This window comes from Gymnoscopelus microlampas (assembly GCF_963454915.1).
Source record: "Gymnoscopelus microlampas genome assembly, chromosome: 1".
NCBI lineage: Eukaryota > Metazoa > Chordata > Actinopteri > Myctophiformes > Myctophidae > Gymnoscopelus > Gymnoscopelus microlampas.
Window position 1 is genome coordinate 42,656,467 of NC_139962.1, and position 25,539 is coordinate 42,682,005.

Genomic DNA, 25,539 nt, shown 5'->3' on the forward strand with positions numbered 1-25,539 from the left:
TGATGGCAACGGTTAATGAGAAGGAAATAGTATATGGGCAGCTTTAGGCCTCTGTGTTGGACAACATAAATTGCACACATTTGCAATTTACAAATGAATACAAATTGCTACATGTAGGCCTAGGCCTATAGGGTTTTTACTGGTGCTCTTTAGAAAGATGTTATTTCCATGTAATGATAACTCCCTGGAGAATTGATTGATTGACTGACTGATTGATTGATTGAATGAGTAGCCTATAGCCTACTTTATTGCTTTAACCCCCCCCCCCCCCCCCCGCCCCCCCCCCCCCCCCCCAAAAAAAAGTATCTAAAAAAACAACGTCACCCCTCATTGGCAAGGTGATGAGTTAAATTCGTAGAGATCATAGAGTAAAATTTCGCTATTATTTCATGCAAAGCTACTTTAAGCGAGATGAAGCTATTGAAATAGAAGAGGTGGGGGATAGCCTGCAGGGAGGAGGCACTGGCACTTGTCCACAAAAGATAAGACGTAACAGTTTGAGCTGTTTAGTTGAACCATGGGGTCTGTAACTGGTACCGGGTGTTATAGTCTGTTGGTCGCATCATGTCTGCTGCTGATCCCGCCGTTCATCAACGCAAACCGGATTATTATTGTAGAGAAAGCGCGCAATGTGAAGCCACCTGCTGCTAGCGGTAAGGAAATAAGGTTCGATAGCCTATGCAATGCGCTGTCTGTCTTGTAAAATCCTCATACAGAGTAGCCTAACACGGTGGTGGAAAAAGTACTCACATGTTTTACTCAAGTAAAAGTATCAATACTGCAATGTAGATATATATATTGATATTCTGTTACAAGTAGAAGTCTCGTATTCAAAATGTACTTGAGAAAAAGCATCGGCATCAAAATATAGTAAAGTACCAAAAGTAAAAGTAGCCTACTCATTGTGCAGAATGTCCCATTTCACAAGTTCAAAATATATACAAAATCTTTGAAAATAGCCGATCTACAAGCTCACAATGTATTGTGATGTGAGCTTGTAGATCTGCTATTTTCAAATGGCCAAAATATTATAAGGCTGAAGTAGTTAGTGTGTTTTGTAATAATAGTTAAAATCTACAAAGTAACTAGTAATTAAAGTTTTCATATAATTGTAGTGGAGTAAAAGTACAATAGTTTCCTCTGAGATGAGTGGGTAGAAGTAAAAGTATTGAAAATTGTAAATACTGAAGAAAGTGAAAATACCTCAATATGACAGTACTTGAGTAAATGTACTTAGTTACTTTCCACCACTGCTAGTAACATCCTCAGCTACAAATGTGTATCAAACCCTAGAAATTGATATATTCACACTGATCGAAATCTCTTAATGTTGCACTTTCAAGTTTTCAGTCATACAAATATACACAGATGCATAAATGTTTTGCTTTAATCTAAATCTAAAGTTTAGCCATGTCTAAACTTAACTCTAATTGGGGATTTGTAGTCTTTAATTCCACAGTGTCATCTTATCTTATAAATGAGGGATTTAAAGATTGTCAACTCAGATTTTAATATTATTTCAATTTCCAGTCCAACACATATGCACTCAGGCATGCACACATGCATGCACGTTCACATGCACGCAGCGCACACATCAGCCCACATTTGCATTTTGTTGCCATGGGGATTGAAGTGGTCAAGTAACCCAAGAGCGTCTTCTCTTCTATTCTAGGGCTTGGGGTGAAGGAGCACTCTCAGATTGTTGCTCAGCACAATAGACTCCGCAGCCGGGTCGAACCCATGGCAGCTAACATGCAAAAAATGGTTGGTAGCCTCTCTTCAGTGCCTCTCTTCAACACACACATGCGTGCGTGTGTGCGTGCGTGTGTGTGTGGGTGTGCCTGTGCGTTGGTTTGTGTGTGCACTGTATTCAGAGATAAAATACTTTGTCCAGCAGGCTCTCAATCACTTTCCAAATGGTGACAAGGAAAGCAGTGTTTTGTCTGTCCAGGACATGCTATCCCTGTTGACATGAAATGTACTGTAGCCTGGCTGGTGAAACACACCACTGAATTTACTGACTCCTGCTCACCAAGGTCACCTGAAACAGAAACAGCCCTTTCTCTTCTTTCCCATGCCACCGTCCTCCTTCTCTCTTTTGTGTATTTCTGTGCGAATGATGTAAAGGAAGAGACACAGGCAGATGGGTGGACAAAGAGAGAACCTCCTGGCAATTATGACAATTACAAACCAAAGACATCTCACTTAAGAGTATAAACAAAAGCCAGGCAGTGAAAGTGGGTCAATTGTTCTAATTAGACTTTGTCATAGAATCTCAGTATAGCATTTTAGAGGCAAATCGTGAATGCAAACATTCACACACATTCTAGACAGAAAGGCCACTTTGTCTCAAATAATTAAGCTAAAGTATGGCTGAGAGGGGTTCCTCTTGGGGTGTAATAATGATAGCCCAACAGTGTGAAACAGTATAGGCGACTGTGGTATCATGGACTGTTTGTTCTGCTGTGCAGCAGGCTGGCTGATAATGTGTCCTAATAGAATAATGCTGCCAGGTGCAAAAACACTGCGGCTTTGGGAAACGAACCACACAGATCACTTTCAATTATGTGATGAACTCAGAGTAATGATTTGGCAGCTTTCTGTCTTGAATAATGGAGTCTGAATGAAAGTGGGTTTACTACTCATGTTTCAAATTGACATTTCACACATTTAGCTCACACAATATAGAGTAGGATAAACTTAATTCCTAAATCACCACCAACAGGCATGACATAGTCTCCATATACTGTAGCACCTAGACAATGTGCTATATACGACATGAAACTTCCTTAATCATTTAGCCTATAAATAATTATAAATGTACAGCATATTAAATATACTGTAAGAGCCAGGTATGCTTTTACAATAGAAGAACCACATAAGTTGGGACTGGGAGCACAGTTTGTTTGTATATGGTTGCCTATATCCAGTATCCAGTGTAGGTGCCGGGGCTGGGGCGGCAGTGGCTCAGGAGGTAGAGTGGCCACTTGGGAATCGAAAAGTTTCCGGTTCGATCCCGGGCTCCCACTGTGTTTCTGTCAAAGTGTCCCTGAGTAAGGCACTGACTAACTTCCCCTGACAAGCAGCCTTGCATGTTTTCATCTGCCATTGGTGTGTGAATGTAATGCACATTGTAAAGCGCTTTGGATGGAGGCACTATATAATTGCACCATTTTAGGTTATACAGTAGCCTAACAGCAATACAGTAGAAAAAACTACAAAACAAATGAAACTAAACCAACAGCAGCTTTGATGTGCAACACAAGTGCTGAGCTGGATAAAAACCCAGGATGTAGCAGTATACACTATGTGGTCAGCACATACCAGCTATGACGAGTATGATCCTTCTTTTAATGCATGAACTGATTAAAAAAAAAGAAATGAGAAAACAGGCACTGGAGACTCCTGATAATGTGGACCATTTTATCGTTCTCCAAATCCTGCTGCCTAAATAAAATCCAGGCAGAAAGCTGTCTGTATCTGATCACAACTTTTTCTCTAGCACACTTATCTCTCTTACTTGCATTTGATTATTACCAGAGGTAACTGGATTATGGTGCTCACAACACTGACTAATGTACTGTGTATCCTGTGGGCCTATAATTCAAATTGTGTGCCAGGGCCATGCTGTCATTTTTCATAGATTACATCCTGCAAGGCCTTACAGGCTGAGCTCCTTTCTTCGACTGCTCCTTAGCTTTAAAGAGCTGTTAAACTGATAAGGTGGTAATGAGAAAAAGAGGACTAGGATGAACATTCTGCATTCACAGCTGCGGTGTTAGAGGTAATTTTTCTTTGAAATCCCTCTGAGGACTTTCAGATGAGCCGAAGAGGTATATTAAATAGCTTTGCTGATAAACGGTATAAAGGCTAAGGGCTTTAGCTGCATTTGTGATTATCTAAAGTATTTCTTTTTCCCATACAGTAAGTGGTGTGGCAGAATTGCGATTGCGAAGTGATTATTGTATAGCCTTTCAGGCTCCCTTTCCTTTCGTAAGGAAATAAAATGCGAAATCATAAGCAATCTCAGTTTAATCCTCAGTGTTAATTTATCTATTTGTACACTCTCAGAGTTCAATTAACACTGAGGATGTTATAGTGCACCGTTGGAGATTTGTTGCATAGCTATAACAAAGCACTGTTTTATTTGCAGACTACATTTTTATCAACAAAATATGTTAAGAGTTTTGCTTGAGCCACTCAGCTGGTACAGTACTACACATAATCCTGAGAAATGTTCAGTAAGGGATTATTACAGGTACATTTGTACACTTTCAGAGCTACAAATGGTTAAATTAACACATACTGTAAGAATGTTCTATGTATTGAGTAAGATCTCATTTTCAATTCACTTTCTGATTCAATCAATTCCTAGAGGTGATACAACATGATGTGTGTCAAATACTAGTGTGTGTATTCATTGCCTAGTGACCTTATTCCCCTCTGGTGGCATCCAAGTGTGTGCTGATGACTTTGTCTGGCTGATATCAGAGAGCAAACTTGAACACTAGACTTAAACCTTGAAGGGGCTTAACGTAGCTTCTTGAGTAGTAGTATAGAACAAACATGGGAACATTCTCATTCTACTACTCTGGCACCAAAATGTGGTATGCCCTGACACCATCCATTAAAAGATGTAAATCACTGGTTTCTTTCAAAACTAGCCTGAAAAAACATCTATCAGGAGACCACAAGGGGAGGTAAATGCAATTTCCCTAGAAAGGAGGTGTCATTCACTGCCAACGTTTTTCCCTTTTGTCCTTAGTGTTTTGCATTTGTTGATGACATGTATTAGTGTGATTTTTTTTATCCTAGGTTGATGAATTTGATATAGGACCACACCACAATGGAAACAAGTACCCAGGACTTTTTTGTGTTATCCTTTTAGCCTTAATTTCTGACTGTACCTCGTGCTGTTTACTTTTGTCTAATAAAGTATTCACTAGTAAAAGACCACACCTCTACTTAAGTTTTACAATTTATTGAAACGTAATAATGAGACGAATGTGGAACGGGATGAGGAACCCAAGGTAGGGCGAGACTCAGGGTAGGGGCGTAGTCTTGGGAGCTGATGGGGGGCGGTCGGTCATCTCTGCTCCATCTCTGATACGGGTGATTGTGAATGGGGAGTGGCTAATGAGCGAAGGTAGGTGTGGTAGACAGGGAAGCGATTGAAAACGGGGAGTGGCCGTGATATGCAGTGTATACAACTTAATTTCAATCAAAACAATTAGCTTTTTACCCCTTTTTCTCCTCAATTTAGTCGTTATTCTCCACACACAATTGTGTGGTGTCACTGCTGTTGTATCCTACTGACTCACTTGCCAGTGAGGAGACCGCATCCGGGAGGATGTAGAGAATCCCTGCTGACAGGTCCCGCCCCAGCCCGTAGGAATACGAGCAATGACAATTATCATCTCCTTGCCTGGCTTCCCTCCCCCAAACATAGACGCTTGACAAAGCAGGATGTACCACGTGGATTTGAACTCACAACCTCCACGGTGGTGGGCAGGCACTTTACCACTGCATCCCCCGAGCGCTTGCTTCAAACATTTTTAACAGACTTTAATGACATGTGTCATTTTTATGCTGCTGTGTGTTGGGGGGCAATATCAGTAAGAGGTATGCTTGCAAAATTGACTAGATGTTTGACAAGAAATTGACAAGAAAGCAGACTCTGTGATTGGAATTAGGCTGGTCCCTAGACACCATGGTGGAGAGACGCATAAGGGCCAAAATCTCCTCCATCATGGACAATGCCAAACACCCCTCGCAAACAGTTCTAATACAGCAACGGAGCACCTTCAGCCAACTGCTCATCATAATGAGGTGCTCCACAGAACGTTTTAGCTACTCTTTTGTTCCAGCTGCAACAGTTATTATAATGTGTAGTGAAGCATTGGAGATGTGATTTTAATGAGTAGAGGTGTGATTGTTTTTGATGATTGTATTGGTTTTGATGTAGCTTTTTCAGTTTTTTTGTCATATGTCTTATTGCTTAAATTGCTTCTCGTATGTGGTAAAATGTTATCTTCATCTGAAGGAGTGGAATGAAAAACTGTCCCTACTTGCGGAGGAGAGGGCTGCATCATGCCTCACCAAGTCCACCCTTCATGCCCCCCCCTTCCATCACATTGGCTGGAATACACATCTCTCTACACATGGTGTCCTTTCATTCTCTGACGTGATTTCCTCATGGTTTGAGGAGAGGCAAGACTATCTCTACCTGAGTGGACAGTGTAAACAGAATGCCACCTGCCTACATTATACACAGGTACAACAACAATGAAGATTCACAAGCTGTTTCAAACAATACACTAATGTTCACTTATACGTGATTGGAAATGTGTTTGCTGAAATGTTTAGGCCAGTTTCCAAATTCTATTTTCTTTTCAAACTCACCATTGGACTGAGTTTCAAATTTTCTCTCATTGTACAGCTGGTATGGGCCACTTCCAGTCATGTGGGCTGTGCCAAACAATTCTGTCCAAGAGAAGGGGGCCTCTGGGAGCTGTTTGTCTGTGCGTATGGCCCTGGGTGAGGACTAAATCACATAGGGCTGCCATTTCTCCACAAAATTGAGTTTGTTGTATTTACTTGAATCTCCACCCATAACATAACAATCATCAAGAAGTCTTTAGCTTTATTGCCAGTGTCAAGGCAGATCCAAAATCAAACCACTATGTCACCTAAGAAGAATGGGCTTGAGTTTATTTACAGTAGATTCCAGTTTTGGGGGATTCTATCATGCATCTCTGTCAATAACAATGCAATCTCCCGCTATATAAGTGCACCATTTACCTTTTATTCTAATAGTAGTAATTGTTATACAGTGTTTGTTCAATAATAGGGGTCTCCCCATCTCTCCAGTTCTTTAGTAAATGGAGAGTTATGGTCAGGATACCAATTTTATCCAATCAGGAGAGAGAACCCTACAAAATGTATCATCGTTTTATAGTGTTCCATTTCCAGTCTGCTAATTCTTTGTTTCATCACTTCCAATTTCACTAGTTTATCCAGTATCCTGTATGAGTTCTCTCCTGGTGGGATGAAATTGATATCCAGACCTGAACTTCTTTTTTTTTCTGTTACTGAACAAATGTATAGCTATTTAACATGTATTAAAATAAAACAAATCTTATGAATGAACACTCATAATTTAACAGTGTATGTGTGTAATGTTTGTTGCAGGGGTAACTGGGAAGTGAATGGTCGGCTGGTGGTGCCCTACAAGGCAGGACTGTCCTGCTCTTTTTGCACCTCTTTCATGTCTGGCTGCTTCAGACTGTGGGACCATGTTGGAGGACTGTGTGGTGAGATAAAAAAGACAGAATGTGCTTTAACCACTCAAGCCCTTTTTAAGACACCCGGTTGAAAGTGGTTAAACTTACAAAAAAAAAGTCTTCAAAGAACAATGACCTTGGTGTTGTCATTCTTGTAAAAATGAATCCATTGAGAATCTCTCTAGATCAAAGAAGAAATTAATCAATTAACGATGCTTCCCTGGCTTGCAGCTGTGCACTTCCTCAAGAATTTTCCTTAAAATTTGAAGTGAAAATCATCACCAGTGATACGTGCCATGATTTTTAATCTTAGTACACTGTAGATCAAGAACTGCTTTACATTTCAGTAACCTCTGAAGGTTACTATATTTTACACATTTGAAAACTTGTGAAACGGGACATTCTGCATAATGAGTACTTTTGGTACTTTATGTACATTTTGGTACCAATAATCTTTTACTGGTAATTTTTTTATAATTTTATTCCGGATTTTTACTTGTAACAGAGTATTTCTACATTGCAGTATTGATACTTTTACTTAAGTCTTTTTTTTTTTGTACTTTTACCAGCACAGGTGGTAGATGTACTGTAGATGTAGATTAGATGTGTATTTTCATTGCATTCTGAATATAATAAAATTCTGTTTTCTGTTTACACTGTTTAGAGAAGAATCGTAACATGTTTATTCTTCAGTGTGAATAAAGTGAAGATAGTGAAATCTCTGCTGGAACATGTATACTGCAATTTAGAAAATGTTGTGAAGAGGAATTTCATTTCATTGTCATGAGACTTGCCAAATCTTTTAATTTCTTTATACGTTATATGTTTGCACATGTGCACGTGTGCTTGTGTGTGTGTGTTTATGCGTGTTTGCTTCAGAGACTCCAAGGAACCCATGCCGTATGAGCTGTGGCCAGCATGGTCGTCTGAACATCTCATCCTGCAAGTGCCACTGTGAGCCAGGCTTTACTGGACGCTTCTGCCAGGGTACTACTACAGTACAGTGATTCTCAACCCTTTTCATTTCAAGGACCCCCAGGTTGATATGATTCCTATAACTGGAACATCAATCTACATGGAAAATCCTCAGTGTTAATCTAAAAAGCCCAGTCCACACCAAAGATTCGCAACTCGTTGCAACTTCTGAGTAGGTGCAGTTTTGGGATTCTGTTGCAAGTGGTTGTAGTTACAACTTATTGCGTTGTGAATCATTGGTGTGGACTGGGCTTAGCTCTGACGGGTCCATTTCGTTCCATTTGTACACTCTTGAGAATTACGGACCTGTAAGGGTCCACTTGGACCCTCTATATATACTGTATGGCACAGAGTCATGAACATAATACAACATACTGGGTTCATTGTTTGGATTTTTATATGTAAAGTGGCGTGGCATCGTTCTCCATACTCACTGTATCTTTTCCAGTGCGCTGCAGTGTGCAATGTGTACATGGTCACTACAAGGAAGAAGAGTGCTCATGCAAGTGTGATGTTGGCTACGGAGGGGTAGAATGTGCAGGTGAGTACAAGTGTGTTTGTTTGTGTGTGTGTGTGTGTGTGTGTGTGTGTGTGTGTGTGTGTGTGGGGGGGGGGGGGGGGGGGGGGCTTTACTTGATATGATATTCTGTAGCTCATCACTGAGTACCCTTTCAGTTTACAAATTACAAACCTAGTAAATTCTACTTTTGTGTTTGGGGCTGCCCAGCTCCTTTGAATGTATTGTATGTTTGACTGATAACCTGTATACCGGTATTACACATTGTGGTTACATGTAGATGGTGTCAAGCTGCAATGATGTCAAGGTGTTTGGTTTGACTAATATGTCCAGGATCAGTTGAAACTGTAAAGTATGCTTCTACTGTAGATAGTATACCGTATACTTTCTGGTTCGACTAACAGCAACGTTAACATTCCTTAAGGTGGTTTTGGGTCTATTTTCTCATCAATGACTGACTCTTAGCCAAAGTTCAGAGCTGTAATGGTCTGAATGGATTTTGCAGCATTACTTTGCCAAATGTGTCTAACTTTTACTGCCAGTCTTAGCAACAAAAAAGAAAAAGACAAAGATTCATGTCTTCTCACTCTGTGTGAGCCAAGACGGATGGTCACCGTCATTATTTCTCCTGTCAGCTGCTCAGAGCCTCACCATGTGTTGCTATTGGTGTCCCTACAGAGAAGCAGCAGTTTCCCTTCCACAGCTGTGATGTCAGAATAGATGGAGAGTGCTTCATGGTGTCTCCAGAAGCTGATACATACTACGGAGCCAAGAATCACTGCCAGGTAAGGGACAGAGGTGCGTGTTGTCTTTTGTGGGACTGGGACGTCTAGGTTCTACTGCTGCCATGCATTGTTACTACCACCTAGATTAGTGTGTTTAGAAAGAGTACACTGTCTTTTTCATCTTTTATTCCCCTTTCTTTTCTTTTTCTTTTTTATCCCCAGGAACGAGGTGGTATTCTTGCTCAGATCCACAACCAGAAGGTGCAGGACATTTTGGCTTTCTATCTTTGCCAGCTGGAGGGGAGCAATGAGGTCACCAACTCAGACTTTGAGACGCGCAACTTCTGGATTGGTACAATTTATTGTCTCTGTGACCATTGCCATCCAAATATAAGCCATTTGGAATTTTCTTATACTGTATTACTTTCCAGAAAACTATTCTACCATAACAGAAATAACAAACCAATGGTTGCGGTCATACGAAAATCTGACTTAAAATAACAAGCTTGCATTTCTGCCCCTCAGGTCTTACGTATAAACCTCTGAAAGACTCATTTCGGTGGGATACAGGAGAGATTTCTGGATTCAGTAGCTTTGCCTTTGGACAACCTGACAACCAGGGGTGAGAGACAAATTCACAAACTGACAGACTGCACTACATACTGTACTGATGCACAAAAGGAGCAGCGCCATATATCTATTCTCATAAAAAATGGATGTGGCATACATCTCATTTTCTTCCAGCAGGAATAGTGTAGAGAAAGTAAAATAGGTATTAGAAAGTGAGCATTCCTGTATCGGACTTTGAAGCTTAATTATCTATCGGCATCTGCTGCAGCACAGCGCATTGTGTTGAAGATTATAGATCCTTGCAAGACACTGCAGTTGAGGTGGTGTGGCAGTGTCTCAGGAGGAATCAGAACATCCCTGGTACAACCTTGACTCGTCCAAACTTAAGACCAACCTGAGAGAGAGAAAGCGAGTGAGGCACAGAGTGAGTGTGTGAGAGGGAGAGGGAGAGGGAGAGAGAGAGAGAGAGAGAGAAAGAGAGAGTGAGAGACTTGCACACTTCACAAACGCACTTATTTTATGAAACACGCTAATTTCTGGTGAAAGAACATCATGAGTAATACGATGACAGCCAATCAGGCATTATTCTATTTATAATGGTGGATACAGCTTCTGTTGCTAGTTTTCTTTCAATAAAAGATCGATATATTTTCGGCCAAAAATATGCCCCAGTTATCTACACCTAATAGTTTTTTCTGTACGTTCCATAGATTTATATTGAAGTCTGTTTCAGTCGATCGCATTTTTTTTAGTTTTTTGCCAGAAATTGCACAATAGACCTTTTCTTCATAAAAGACGTCTGGTGTTAACATACCCTTAAACGATCCTTTGTGGAATGAACAAGGTCATACATGTATCATCATTGATAATATCCTGAGGTGCAGCTTGGAGGTTGAGCTGCAATCATTAATTACACCACCAGATGTCTCTCTCTCTCTCTCTCTCTCTCTCTCTCTTTCACTGTGTCTGTCTGTCTGTCTGTCTCTCTCTCGCTCTCACACACGCACACGCGGACACGCACACGCACACACACACACACACACACACACACACACACACACACACACACACACACACACACACACACACACACACACACACACACACACACACACACTCACTCACTCACTCACTCACTCACTCACTCACTCACACACACACACACACACACACACACACACACACACACACACACACACACACACACACACACACACACACACACACACACACACACACACACACACACACACACACACACACACACACACACACACTCACTCACTCACTCACTCACTCACTCACTCACTCACTCACTCACTCACTCACTCACTCACTCACTCACTCACTCACTCACTCACTCACTCACTCACTCACTCACACCCATACAACCACATACTTTCTCACACTCCTCTCTTTCGGTGTAGATTTGGGAACTGTGTAGAGCTGCAGGCATCAAGTGCCTTCAACTGGAACGACCAGCGTTGTAAAACACGAAACCGATACATCTGCCAATATGGTAAGGATCTTCTGGCAATTACTGAAATAAACTGTTGATGTAGCAAAGGAAGGACAGCTCTGTCTTATGAGTTTTATGGCCAATTAAAGTGCAAAATGAAGTAACTAAAATCAGTGAAGGCCGCCAGCGATGTTTAACACACATGGTCCATCTCTGTGAAAATAGATGAGGATAAATTGGCAAACACAGAAATCCCCCCCCCCCCCCCCCCAGTGCTCTGAGTGAGTTGGTTGAAGACAGAGATAGTTACAAATAAATGAGCATTCCTATCAATAGTCATTGCTCCTTCAAATCAGAAATCCATTACAATAATGTGAGGTCTTGTACTACACAGAGAATGAAGACAATTTTCTATATTGATTAAGTTGTAAGTTGCAAATTGCTGCTCACAGCCATGCATGGATTACATTCTGCATTGCCAATCCAACTGTACCTATACATCCATTTTAATTTGTCTTTCCTTTACCGTCACCCATCAATTAATCATTAACAACAAAAATGATTGCCATGTTTGCTTCAACATCAACTGATTCTAAATGTTACAGTAGCATTCCTCAGTGTTAATTTATTGATTTAATAAATTCAACACGTCTCTCCATTTTGGGGCTGATGTGCGATTAATGATGGTGCTCCAGTTGGAAGTCCGGTTAAACACTCACCTACTGTACCACCACAGAGGTCCACTCCAACCAATACAATTGCCAATGTTCGCGGGTGGGAAGTCGGCAGGATATTGTATCCTTGTCACTGCACTAGTGACTTCTACTGGTTGGTCGGGATGCTATTTCAGTGAGGTGTGGAACTAGTCAAGATACCACAAACCTCTGCATCATCTGCATCATCTGTGTTACATCCTTCGAGACAAAACTCCAAACTGTCAGATGAAAAGGAGTAGCTGTGTCTCAATTCAGGGGTTGGACCCTCTGACACGCGGACCATTACGTCACAGAGGCACGTCAAGTCCTGTCCCATTTCATAGGTTCTGCTCGTGCCTTCGCGCTCTTCGTAGAACGTGGCCTACCCACCCTACCGAGGCATTGCACTTTGAAGGATGCACCCTGAATTGAGACACAGAATGTGTGTATCGGGGGAGGCATGTGGTTATCTACACCATCTCCAGACCAATATTGGCATTGGCAGTGACAGGGACCACAGTAATCATGGGGAATTGGCATAGACTGAATTGTTGTTAATTCTTGGTTGTAAGGCCTTACAGTCCATGTCTGTCTGTTCTCACTTTCTCTGTTCAGGCATACGCATACGTATGTCTTTTTACTGCCTGTTTTAATCCACTTGTCTTGCGTTGACAAATCTATTGGTCACCGTGGGCATTTTTTAGAGACCTATTAAATTACATTGCACAACTCAGTGTGCACCTCAGGGATGTTTCAGATCTGCCTTTAAAACCTTTTTTATTTTTTGGGGTTGTTAGAGTGGCTCTTGTTATTTCCGGCACATGCCGTATTGAAGCTTTGGTGTGTCCAAACAATGAGTGCATTTCAGTTTCCAACATCGACGTAGTGTTAAATGTTGCTGGGAGTACACAAAGCGATGCGTCCCTCAGGACATCTTAATACAGTGTTTATGTACGTGCATTTATAAAGGAGAGACACAGCCCACTTATTTAAATGAGGCACTCAGTCTGAATCAATGGCACTTTGTGCTTATGGTGAGGAGCCTTTTAGGGATCGATACGTCAGCTCTGTAGTGGTTTGCAGTGTTTAAACACACACAATCAATCACACATACCAATTAGATTGTTCAGTGTGATTGAGTTTGTGGCAGCTTTTGTTTGATTTTGTTTGGGAGTGTGTTTGCAGGTGTCAGGTCTGTAATATTGTATTGATCATCCAGAGCCGTTTGAATGGGTTCAGTGTCACTAAGATGACATCTACTGTAATACTATGCAGCTAGCCTTTTGAAGAGCTTATACTCTCTCTCTTTTGCAAGTCAGAATTCAGTAAATGGCAACTTTTCTATTCTTTTCAGAGTGAGAAGGGCTCCTTTGTAGCCCAGGGATCATTAAAAACATAGTCAAGAGGGCCAAGGCATTCCATTATTTTGTCCAGGCAGGATAACCTGTATGGAGGTTATTGAACAAAGACAATCCGGCTATATAAGCTGGACATACGGTCCACATCAATCATTTTTTACACAAAGCACTTCAAATAAAAGCAAAGTTTCATTGAGCAACAAAGGGTGAGATGAAAGGACTGATTAATGGTACTCACAGGAGTCATTTCAAGCCTGCATCACTGGGTTCGGTTAATTGGCAATAAAATGATAAGTGGAAATCATCCAGCCTGAAGGAGGTACACACCTATGCACACTGTGTGTGTGTGTGTGTGTGTGTGTGTGTGTGTGTGTGTGTGTGTGTGTGTGTGTGTGTGTGTGTGTGTGTGTGTCGTGCGTGCGTGTGGGCATATATATATATATATATATATATATATATATATATATATATATATATATATACATCGATTTTCGATGATAGGAACTGAATGCACTCATTGTTTGGACACACCAAAGCCAGCATGTGCCGGAAATAACAAGAGCCACTTTAACAACCCAAAAAAATAAAAAAGGGTTTAAAGGCAGATCTGAAACATCCCTGAGGTAACAGAAAAATGACTTATATATGTGGTTTACCCAATAGAATATGTGTCCATATCCACAGCAAATTGGGCCAGCCTCCACATTGAGTCATTTAGCTGACACTTATACAGCAGTTATGCTTAATTTATATTCCATTGTATGACGCACATGAGCTTGTAGATCTGCTATTTTTGAAGTATCAGGCTTTAGTCTCACCATCAGTGGTGAGACTATACTTACTATGACAATAATTTCAGGTATGGTCGAAACCAAACTCACTTAATATCATCAAGATACATTTAGTGGTGTTGCTAAGTTGCATAAATCAAATGTTGTCATTAATTGGTTAAGTGAGCAGACAGGTTGGGTTTAAATTGGACCTTAATTACATAAATGTATTGCTCTCACTTCTAGCAACTATTCTGCTGAATTTCTCAAGCCATAATTAATAACTATGATTACCTATGTCAATCATGATCACGCCCACCACCTACTACCAGTGCAGCACCCAATCTGTCAATCAAGTGTGTATGTTCACGTCAATAATAAAAACACGAGACTTGGCATATAAGTCACATATGGCCCCTACAGGCATCATGTTCAACTTCTGCTTATCCAGCAGAACCTTCGCTGTCATAATGTGTAGTTTGTTAAAAAGGAAATGTATACCCAAATAGAGCTTAATTATGATATGGGATTTATGATATGAATCACAATGTTTACTCACTCTTCGTGTGTGTGTGTGTGTGTGTGTGTGTGTGTGTGTGTGTGTGTGTGTGTGTGTGTGTGTGTGTGTGTGTGTGTGTGTGTGTGTGTGTGTGTGTGTGTGTGTGTGTGTGTGTGTGTGTGTGTGTGTGCATGGACAGCTCCAGAGCATATAGCCCAGTGGGAACTGGGTCGGTGATGGACCAGAAGTTAAAGGAGCACCATGAATTTAAAAAATAATAATAATATTTGATATCATATTGTTTATGTCCCTCAAACGTTTTTCAAAAGGTTTGAGCCTAAATCAAGCCTCAGATATACTCATTCCAACTAACTTCTCTCTGGCTTATAAAGCGCTTTCACCTGCAATACCACATTGTCCTGTTTGGCACGGGGCGCTATTGAGCCAGTTTGTATGCATGTTATGTCCTGGTTCTGTGTGGAAAAAGTAAAAAAAAAAAAATAAGAAAAAAAAAAAAATGAAAAAAAGGTTTTTTTTGTTGTTGTTTTTTAGTTAGAACTGAAAAACGGGAGGAATTGTTCCCAGACGTGACGTAGGGTGGGGGAACAAATCTGACGGACTGTTTTCAGACCAATTTACATAAAAACCACAGATAGCCTATGAAAGCCTGCATGCACGAAGTCGGGTATTTGTTGGAACAGAAGAGAGGTGGGGGAGACCAAAAACACACAAAAATGAAGAAAAAGTTAAAATTCATGGTGTAGACCCTTTAAGGACTATGGGTTTTGTGATAGGGTGCAATGTATGTGATATAATGAAGGTTTCGCTTTGTTATGTCAAATCAATGTACCGTATTTAAGTGTAAATAGGTCTTTGCATTTAGTCACACTGTGCAACATTCATTTTAGTTGTCTTTTTGGCGACAGCTCTGGTCCACCTATATGTCGTTAGAACTGTGATATATCCAGGATTCAATTTGAAATAAAATCATGGAAGTACCACTCCAAAACAAATACTGCTGGGTATATTATGGAAAACAGTATGTATTCATTTGAAAATGATTAAATAAATACATAAAAAACACAACTATGGATTTGATACAACAAACACTAATCTCAATCTTTTACCACTTTTCAAGAAAATAGCAAAACATTTTCTACTCTTAATAAGGGATTTTGAGTGCCCAAAATCTAAAGTATAATCTTTAATTTATTTATTTTTGTTTTTGTTTTTTCGTCTCTGATTTCATTTCTTGCCAGCTGAGCGATAATGTACTGATCACTGTCAAGAGCAATAACTACTACCCCAATCTGTTTTATTAACAGTGACACTCCCCTGCTTATCTGACAAAATATAGCTTTTATATACTTTTTGGGGCTATCCTTGGACATGAAGAAAGGGTTTATATTTGTCAGACTTTATTAAAAATCTTTACCGTCTCCAGTTATAATTTCAACGCACCTTTCTTTCTTGTGTTGGTGATTTAAATAGTTAACCTACTACAATTATGGGAATCTCTTCCAACAGCTATGAAAGCAAATCAGAAATGTAAAAAAACCTCTTACACTGGTGCTGATATTGCAAAAGGCTGTTTCACACTGGTGTGTAGCGGCGGGAGGGAGGGGGTATATTGTGGAATATGGGTCAGGTCAATGTTTACCTGTGGCTTTAAGGAGCAACTTTGAGGTGCCTCCAGGTGACAAAACAGCACATGAAGAGATTTCTGTGGGCAGAGGACGATGAGGCGTCTGGCAGATCTTGGGAAAGAAGAGGAGACAGACGGACAAAGGAGGCACAGACTGTGAAATAAAGTTTACCCAGACCTCCAGTGCTGCAGTGGAATGATGCAACTCAACACAACAACTAGAGAGGTGTGCTCAGTAGAGGGCAAATCTCTTCATATGTAAAACAATTTAGCACAGGACAAATTGTGCATGACAGCACTTGCACACACACGACCTAAGAGTTCAGCACCATGGACAGCGATCATGTCATTTTAGAACCCACTTCAACCAATAGGCTCTATGCACAGCAGCCATTTTGGAGAAGAATTGGGCCTCTTCTTACTTCCTTCACAGGTGTTACCAATGATACTAATGAAGGCTCTGTTCCATTCTGGTCAAACAGAGTCAGGGGGCTGATATTGTGCATGTTGGCTCACTAGAAATACTAGTGCGTCTCAAAGTGTGGTCCAGGGACCCTCATGGTTCCTTGAGGGGGTGTAACTCTGAGAGTGTACAAATGGAACCAAATGGACCCGGGAGGGTCCATTTGGTTCCATTTGTACACTCTCAGAGTTATGGGGGTCCTTGCAATTAAAAAGTTTGAGAACCACTGTGCTACACTAAATGGAACAGAGCCTTCATTAGTGTCATTGGTAACACCTGTGAAGGAAGCAAGGAAGGGGCCCAATTTCTGTCCAATATGGCTGCTGTGCATAGAGCCTATTATGCTGGAAATGTATAACATGTGATGGGCCTGCCTGACATGCCAGGGACCCACGCAGTCCTAACATGAAATCAAGGTCGATGTGACGGGACTCCTCTGGGAGTCCCGGGTCCAGGGTCCCTCAGCCCCCCCAAAGCTCTGTCCCTGAATATGGTGCAACCTGTGTAGACACGACAGGCTATATGAAGACTACAGTAATCTCTCAAGACAGATCCGCCAATTTATTTTTTACTGAATGGGTACTCAGATATGTAAGAGGCTTGTTCTGGTCCATAGCATCATGGGACAGGTATCCCAAAGCCTTGGAGAATGAATGCGCTGCCATTGTTGTCTCACCCCCTATAGTGGACCGGAGGTCCGGGGGGAGACAAACCCATACTCATTTTGTTTGTGGCATGCAGCCAATCAAACACTGGTTTAAGTTTTTCTAAACCAATCACGTCGCTTATAAAGGGCCATTGAGGGGGTTGGCCAGGGGCGTGGCTATCTCTTGCTCCTACCATCTACTGCTCCGCCCATAGCGATTGCGATTGGATGCTTCCCTTCATAGGATAATCATAGTACCGCCCAGAGGGGTGAGGGAGTGTGTGCTATGAAAAATGGTATGCACAGAACCATAAATAATAAAAGAGTATAGCCGCACACTTGTAGCTGCCGATGCAAAAAAATGAATTTCGGACAGACTAAACTGCCTTCGAAGAAGGAAAGTCTTTTGTAATAAACTAAATCTGTTCGTATAATTAACCACTTAAGCCCTATTTTATATTTTGTCATGCAACAGTGTTGCACAACAATTGTGAAAATAGCTCACAACGCCTTGCATCGCGATGTGTTCCACCAAGAATGTTTTTATTATCGATTAAATCAATAGTTCGATTAACTGTTGCACTTTTTCTTACGTTTTGAACCATGCATACAGTATGATGTCACCTTTACAATGCAGTTAGCAAAGGGGTCAGCTGCGATTGTGTCAAATATAGATCATGTCAACAGAGGAAACATATAGAATGAATCTATTAATCTAATATGTGCCTATCACTGTACACATTGTGTACAGTTTTATGCCGATATGTTAAAGTGCACATTTCTAATGAACTGTGAGTTAGAGCTAAAGAACTGTGTGTGCATGTGTGTATGGGTTTGGTAGTATGCTTAGAAATACCCTCAGACCTGGTGCTAGCATTGCTTCCTGCTGGTCTCATGGTGCCCTCTGATAAGCTGGCGCTGTAGAAGGGTTCAGAATGGAGCTTGTGCCAGTGGAATTAGCTTCCATTGTCATGGTAATGACAGTGATACTCCTGCCCCCGTCCAACTCAGACCAGCTATTGTATGGAAACAGGAATGCAATTTCTTCTGCAGCAGCAAGCGGAAGCCGGATGACAATCCTCTGTGAGAGTGAAAGGTCCCTAAATGACTCTCCATTCAGCTGAGTCTGAAGGGCCAGTAGCCAATTAAAGAGGGAGCTGCGGAACAGTGGCACCCCAAAGACCTCGGGCTTTCTCTGCACGCACATTAAGGACTACACACACACACACACACACACACACACACACACACACACACACACACACACACACACACACACACACACACACACACACACACACACACACATTATGCCCCATCAGCCCTTTTCCCTTTCACTTAAAAACATATCTACAAGCCTTTTTTCTGACAGAGCAGATTCTCTCAGCATTGTAGTTGCTGTATAACTCAATCACTGAGTTTTATCCAGCGCAATGTACTGCAGACACATAAATATGAGTTAATGATTTGAACATGTCTAAACATTGGATTTGGGGATTTTTGTGAACCAAAGTTGGGAGATGGGCATAGGCCCTCCTTTTGTGACACATTCTCAAACACTTTGGCATGATTACATTATTTGGTCCTGTTTACATTCATCCCCTGAATCTTCCAGCCATACAGTATATGGCAGTAAAGGGCAAAGCAGGTTGGAACGTTTTGGACGCCACTTGCTTTACAACACCGCGCTTGAAAAACAGCGGTACATGTGTTTAAAGCAGTGCCACTGATAATCACCTTCCACAATGATGCTGATTACGGAGTTTCGCTTCTGACAAAAATATTCTTGATTACGTTTAGTCAAGGCAGGTTCCTTTCCAGCTATCACATGTTCTTCTTATTTTGCCCCTTTCTATGCCACACACAAATTCTCGAGCTTCTTTAACACTTTAAAACCAATTCGCTTTATTGGCCAGGGTCCCCCTCTGTTGGCCCACTCCTTTTTTGTTGCAGATGCCGAAGATTTATGGTTGCATGTGCACACATAAGAATTGAATTCAGAATGTTGCATTATCATATATTAGCAATTCAAGTCTCAATGATGGTGGACAGATGATAGCTGTTGAATTAACAAGCCCTTTATTGGCCAGTGCCATACATAAACGTGTATGCTGCTTGCCATACTATGGTATAACATGCTGCACAAGAAATTGTATCAGTTCAGGAATGGACTGTTAAACTGTAAAGGGCCGTCAGCACCAAACATTATAACTATAATGATAACATATAAATTATGTTCACCACTGTTGTCATTATAGTTAGGTGTAGAATGCCATCCACCTTAGTTGGAATGATTTTTAAAACTGTTGGTGTGAACGGCCCTTTACTGGGGAAAGCACATCCAGACAGTGGCAAATTACCGTGAGTGTGTGTTTGGGATGGCTGATTTACCCAGGTGTGTAGTCACATCTAGCTCTAAGTCCAATTAGTATGACTCAGGCCAGGTGACTACTTAAATCAAGAAGGTATATTTGTCACTACTCATACAAGTACAAGCAGCGAAATGCAAAATACTGTGAAACATCAACAAAAACAATGATAGTGATAATAAAGCTAAGAGTTAAGAATAAAGATAAGACAAAGCTAGGAAAAATAAGGATAATACTGTAGCAGCTATAGCAACCTCACCATAACAACAGAAGAGAATGTGCAATAAAGAAAACCATGTATAACAGATACCTTGTTCGCAGCAGCAGCAAAATCAACACAATAAACCAAAACCATTGTGCAATATCGGTTTGAGCAATCTATACAGGGATAACCACAATCGAGTGGCACAGTAATTTTTGTTTTTGTGGCTCTAACAGCTGCTGGGTAGAAGCTCTTCCTGAATCTTGGGCCCCGCAGGCTATGACACACCTCAACCACATGCCAATCCGTATTCACAAACAGTCCCTTCCTGGGGTGTTTCCTGACTTCCATGATCTTTTTTGCTCTCCTCAGGCATCTGCCAAATGGCCTACATTTATTTCATACAGTGCCTTTCACAAAGTGCTTGCAAATGAATTTCACATTCACCCATTCAGACACCAATGAAATTCTGCAAGACACCAACCTGCTCATCAGGAGCAGTTAGATGTTAAGCCACAGTGTCCTGTCCAAGGGCACTTTGACACGCAGCCAGGAGGACCTGGGAATCGTACTGGGAACCTTTCAATGCCAAGGAAGCAACCTGAGCTACTGCCGCCCCTTCCACATCTGCTGTCGTAAATATCCAGCAGGCGCGCCTAACACACCACCTTCTGCAGAACTCGATCACATCCCGGCAATGGCTATTTCCATGTCGTGTCAAACCATGATGCCCCCTGTCAGTGTGCTCAGGATGGTTTTGATTGATTGATTGAATACTTTATTAACAGTTTGCAAAAAAAAAGGTTTCCAGTGACACCCTGAATTTCAGCTACTGCTTAAGGTGGTACAGAAGCTGAATTTCCTTAGTGCATACTCCAGATTAGGTCCTCGGTGATGTCACACCAAGGTTCTTGAAGCTGCTTACTCTCTCCATCCATAGTGTCCCATCGATCAAGAGCAGCCTTCACTCATCGTAGTAATGTAATAGGATTTGAATGTAAATAGAATTCAGCTTTGTAAACAGGGCATTATCATTGTGAATTCTAGTGATCCTATATCAAAATTGGCTTAAGGGAGGACGGGCAGGTGTTATGCCAGAATCTGTCCACTGCCAAGAAATATCCGGGCCGCCCCGGGAGCGAGCAAGGAGGCGGATCCTGTAAGGGAAGGGTGCGGATCCTATAAGCCCTTAAAGTATAAGGGGCTATGAATACCAATAGAGAATTGCATAACACAAATTCTCCTTAAACGTACAACTTATTCAAAGGAAGAATCAGAGCATAACAAATGAAGCTGTTGATGAGGGATTAAAAAAGATGCAGCAATATTAGGATTCGAGTGTCTCTATTTTAACTCACCTTTCAGGATTCATTCCTAATATTACCACCAGGTGTGAATGTTACAGGAAAATGGCCATGCCAACTCCACAACACCACAGTGAGGCGAGACAGTGGGATAGAGGCAGAGTTCAGCACCAAGGACAGTGCCTCCTCCTAGGGCACGTCATTGAGGGGTGGTACGTGCCACTTTACCTTCTAGCTTACCTGAAGTGATGACACCTGCCCTCTGTCTGACTTGATGAGGACAAGCTGCGCTGAGTCGGTGCTGATCAGGCCTTTCTACAGAAAATCCCTCACTCTGCCTCAGTCTTCACTGGCTCTCCTCTTTGAACTGAGGGGTGCTCAGGCGGTAAGCGAGAACTTCCACTATTCCTGCATGATTGTGATAATGGTGAAATACATGACTGACATTTTGCCTCATTAGGCAACATTAGGACTTTGAAGGATACATTGTGAAATGTGCATGGACAGAACTCCGGACCGGGAAGAATTTCTGTTGACATTGTTTACTTAAGTTACCTCGGTTTGCATTACCCCCATTCCCAACTGCAATTATCCCCCAAATAAATGCATTTGGCTTTTGCAATACTGTCTCTTGTGTGTTGGTTTGGTCAGTTGTCACAGGCAATACAGATTGCCAGGAAGTGTCGACCCACCTTCTCTCAGACCAGCTGAGTGGTACATTCATGAAAATGGCTTTGCCATGAATCTGTCGGGGGACCACACATATTCAGCAGTTACTTATTACACATAAGGACATCATTTGCTGCTGAGCATATGCACCAGTAGCTGAAAACCAAGTGGAAAACATATATTAATCTATTTATACTACAGAAATGGGATTTGACTCAAGCTTTCATCAAGAGACTTTTTCCCCCTTCTTAATGAAAATATGGCCCTTATCTGTTCAAGCAGCAGTTACCCAAGGCTGCAATCAGTAGCCAATTAGAGCCCTTGAAATTTCACAGAGGGCTCAGACATACTTTTCTACTGTACAGCTGCACTAAGGAGGAGGGTGAATTCATGTGTCTGTGAGGTAGCGAGTGGTACTTTGCACCAATCACGAAAGGACTCACACTGGCATCAGGGTTTCATCACCTGCCTCCTTTAAAAAGTATGAAGATTTTCATTGGCATTTTCATTTAGAATTGTGTTTGAAAGTAAATACCTTTAGGCCATTCAAAGAGCCTCAAAGATAAGGTATTGACTTATCATTTTTGTTCAAGCACTAATACATTTTTAAGTTATTTTTTTGGCTCCCTAAAGCATTTGCATAACAAACTAAAGGTTTATTAGGAGGAAAGGGAGTCATCAGGCACCACTGTCCAATAAGAACAGAGTCGGATGTTATCCTAACCAACATTCTGTCTATTCAGAGAGAGACAGTGAACATTCAGCTGAACTCCACTCAGGATTATCTTAAGATCCTTTATCTGCACTGTGTTCCCATGTCTCCTCTCTCTCTCTCTCTCTCTACCTCTCTCTCTGATTCTCCCTCTCCTCTCTCACCTGCTTTGTCTTTCTTTCTCATTTTCTCTTTTCAGCACACTCAGTGCTGAGCAGTGCACAGCATTTGGATGCAAGATGAACTTTGATAAGAGTTAATGAGAAAGCGGCATTGTGCTGGGACAGAATGGCCCTGGCTGCACTGAGAGCCTCCTCTCTAGGCAATGGACCAAAGAGAAGACGCCCACTCTAGACTGATAGAGAAGGTAGGAAGTAAACTTTATAAATTACCTTTTGAAACAAGAGTTGCTGTTCAACAAAAGCATTAATAAATCGAAATAAAGTAAAATAATGAATAAATAAAAAATGACTGAATAAAACAAAAGTTCACCCCCCCCCCCCCCACACACACACACACACACACACACACACACACACACACACACAAACACACAATACAAAATACACAATGCAAAAGGTTAGCATGAAACAAGTGGGTTATTCACAGCTTCTTAAAACAATCCACTGACTGCGTTTTTATAGCAAAAGGAAGAGACAGTGGGAGCTACAACTGCAAAGGCTCGGTCACCCTAGAGTCTACATTTTAGGACAGCCAGCAGACCAGAGAGTTCCCAGTGTCCAGGACCAGGGATGCAACAATTATCTCTGCCAGGAGATCATGCGTCTGTGTGTATGTATATGTATCTGTGTGTCTCCAGCTAATCTCGCAACTTGCAAGACAGATCTTGCAATATACATTGAGGATCTGTCAGCACTAAAATCCCAAACACTTATTGGATTGAATGTAAACACAGGAGCACCCGGATTGGACTGAAAAGTAGCGTAAGGGGAGATCGAAACCTGATTTCCTGTTATGCATGCAGTAAAACAGGCGTGCCCCCAGAGGTAAAACAAACCAAACTTTTTTTATTTATTGGTTTCCCAGATTCGTCTCCAGGTAATTTTGCACACTACTAGCCCTGTCAGTGTTATATTTCTTGTGCACACTGACAGCAGGCCAATGACCTCAATTATTTCATTTGTTTCAAATCAGTCCACGACAACTGTAATTTTTAATGGACCCTATCATGAATTCGATTTTGGCAAAGGATTTGAAAACTCCTGTAGCATTTTGCCCTGTTTTTAAAGAAACAAGGATTGGAACATTTTCTTTACGTGAAACTAAATGTTCATGTGTTTATCAAAGAAGACACCTAGTTTATTTATTTTTCTTTTGCTTGCTCAAAGTAACATTTGGTCCTAAAGGACCTTGTAAAGTCTTTAGCTACTGTATAGCTTACTACTGCGAGGGGCAACTGGATTGACTTGAGTCAGACGCATGCACATATTAATTCAATGTCCAGAGCAAGTTGCCTTTGGATATGTCAATCCATTTATTGACCATCGGCAAAGCAAGCAGTTGAAAAGCTGCTTCTTTCCACCATTCACATCCGTAAAGATAACAAAAACTCACTTATACAAAATACACTGAATGCTGCCAGCAACACATGGCATGACATGGCACGGTCAAAAACTGTGTGGCCTTCCCCCATTGCACACCTGGTTCCCATCACCCACTGCCAGGTATTAATTAGAACCACCCACTGTGATTAACATGACACCATCGTCATTATTACCAAGACCACAACCTATGCACCATTCATTTAAACATAATAAAACCCCAAAAAATGATTTTGGTTCCAACAGACCTATTGTATATTCTGGGAAGAGAGGAGAGGAGAGTGCTTTGTTTGTATGCTTGTCAAATTCATTATCATAGTATCCACCAAATATTTTTTTCAGTGAACAATCAAGGGTACTTGATATGACACTTGACAAAAGGACTGAATGTCTCTTTCAGCCATTCCACAAATTATACTTATTTCCCTGACATGCATTTGACCACCAAAACTAATCCTACTCCTAGCCTAGTCACTTATTATAGTGTTTTGTTCTAGTGAAAGCGTTCACAAGACATGATGAAAGGATAATTGATTTGTCATGACATGTATGAACTTATCACCACCAACTGCAACCTGCTGGGGAATCCCAGAGGGTAAGATTTCCTGCGAATTGGAATTGAGGCTTTGTTTTGTTTAAACTGACTGACGATATGAAGATGTGTAGGCATTCAGCTCATCTCAAAAACATGAGAGATATTTATGCTGCTCTTCAAACCTCTGATTAGAGGCATTTATCTACAAGGACAGGAGGAGGAAAGGACAGAGTAGAGCGGAATATGTTGTTTTAGATAGAGGGGAGAGAGGGGGGAGTGAATGTATCCACATGGTGGAATAAAAAAAAGTGTCCATCAAATGTTTGGGGCTGGCCAATGAGAGGGTAAGAAAATGAGCAGAGGCTGTGTGGTGAAAGACAAAAGCAGGAGAGAAATTTAAGCAAATGAATAGGAATAGATGATGTTGAGTGCTGGGAGCGCAATCACAGAATTATGACTGGGGAATCGGGACAGGAGAGACTGAAGACTGTAAGAGACAAGGAATACAATTACCGATCTGTTCAGAAGCTGTTGACAGTGGAGGCACATTCACCCTCATCCACTGATGAGAGTGCTCCCTA

At 41.3% G+C, this 25,539-nt stretch overlaps 1 protein-coding gene across 1 annotated transcript; it reads left to right on the forward strand.

Annotated features, from left to right (window-relative positions):
- Positions 1–517: 517 nt before the first annotated feature.
- Positions 518–15,088, forward strand: LOC311043704 (C-type lectin domain family 18 member A-like; the record flags this gene model as incomplete). The annotated part of the gene is made up of 12 exons (XM_084055053.1): positions 518–653; positions 1,673–1,764; positions 6,044–6,274; positions 6,440–6,537; positions 7,192–7,313; positions 8,163–8,270; positions 8,707–8,799; positions 9,454–9,560; positions 9,723–9,852; positions 10,026–10,122; positions 11,498–11,589; positions 15,051–15,088. 12 exons carry the CDS (start codon positions 518–520, stop codon positions 15,086–15,088), a joined length of 1,344 nt encoding a protein of 447 aa, XP_083911179.1.
- Between the last annotated feature and the right edge of the window lie 10,451 nt (positions 15,089–25,539).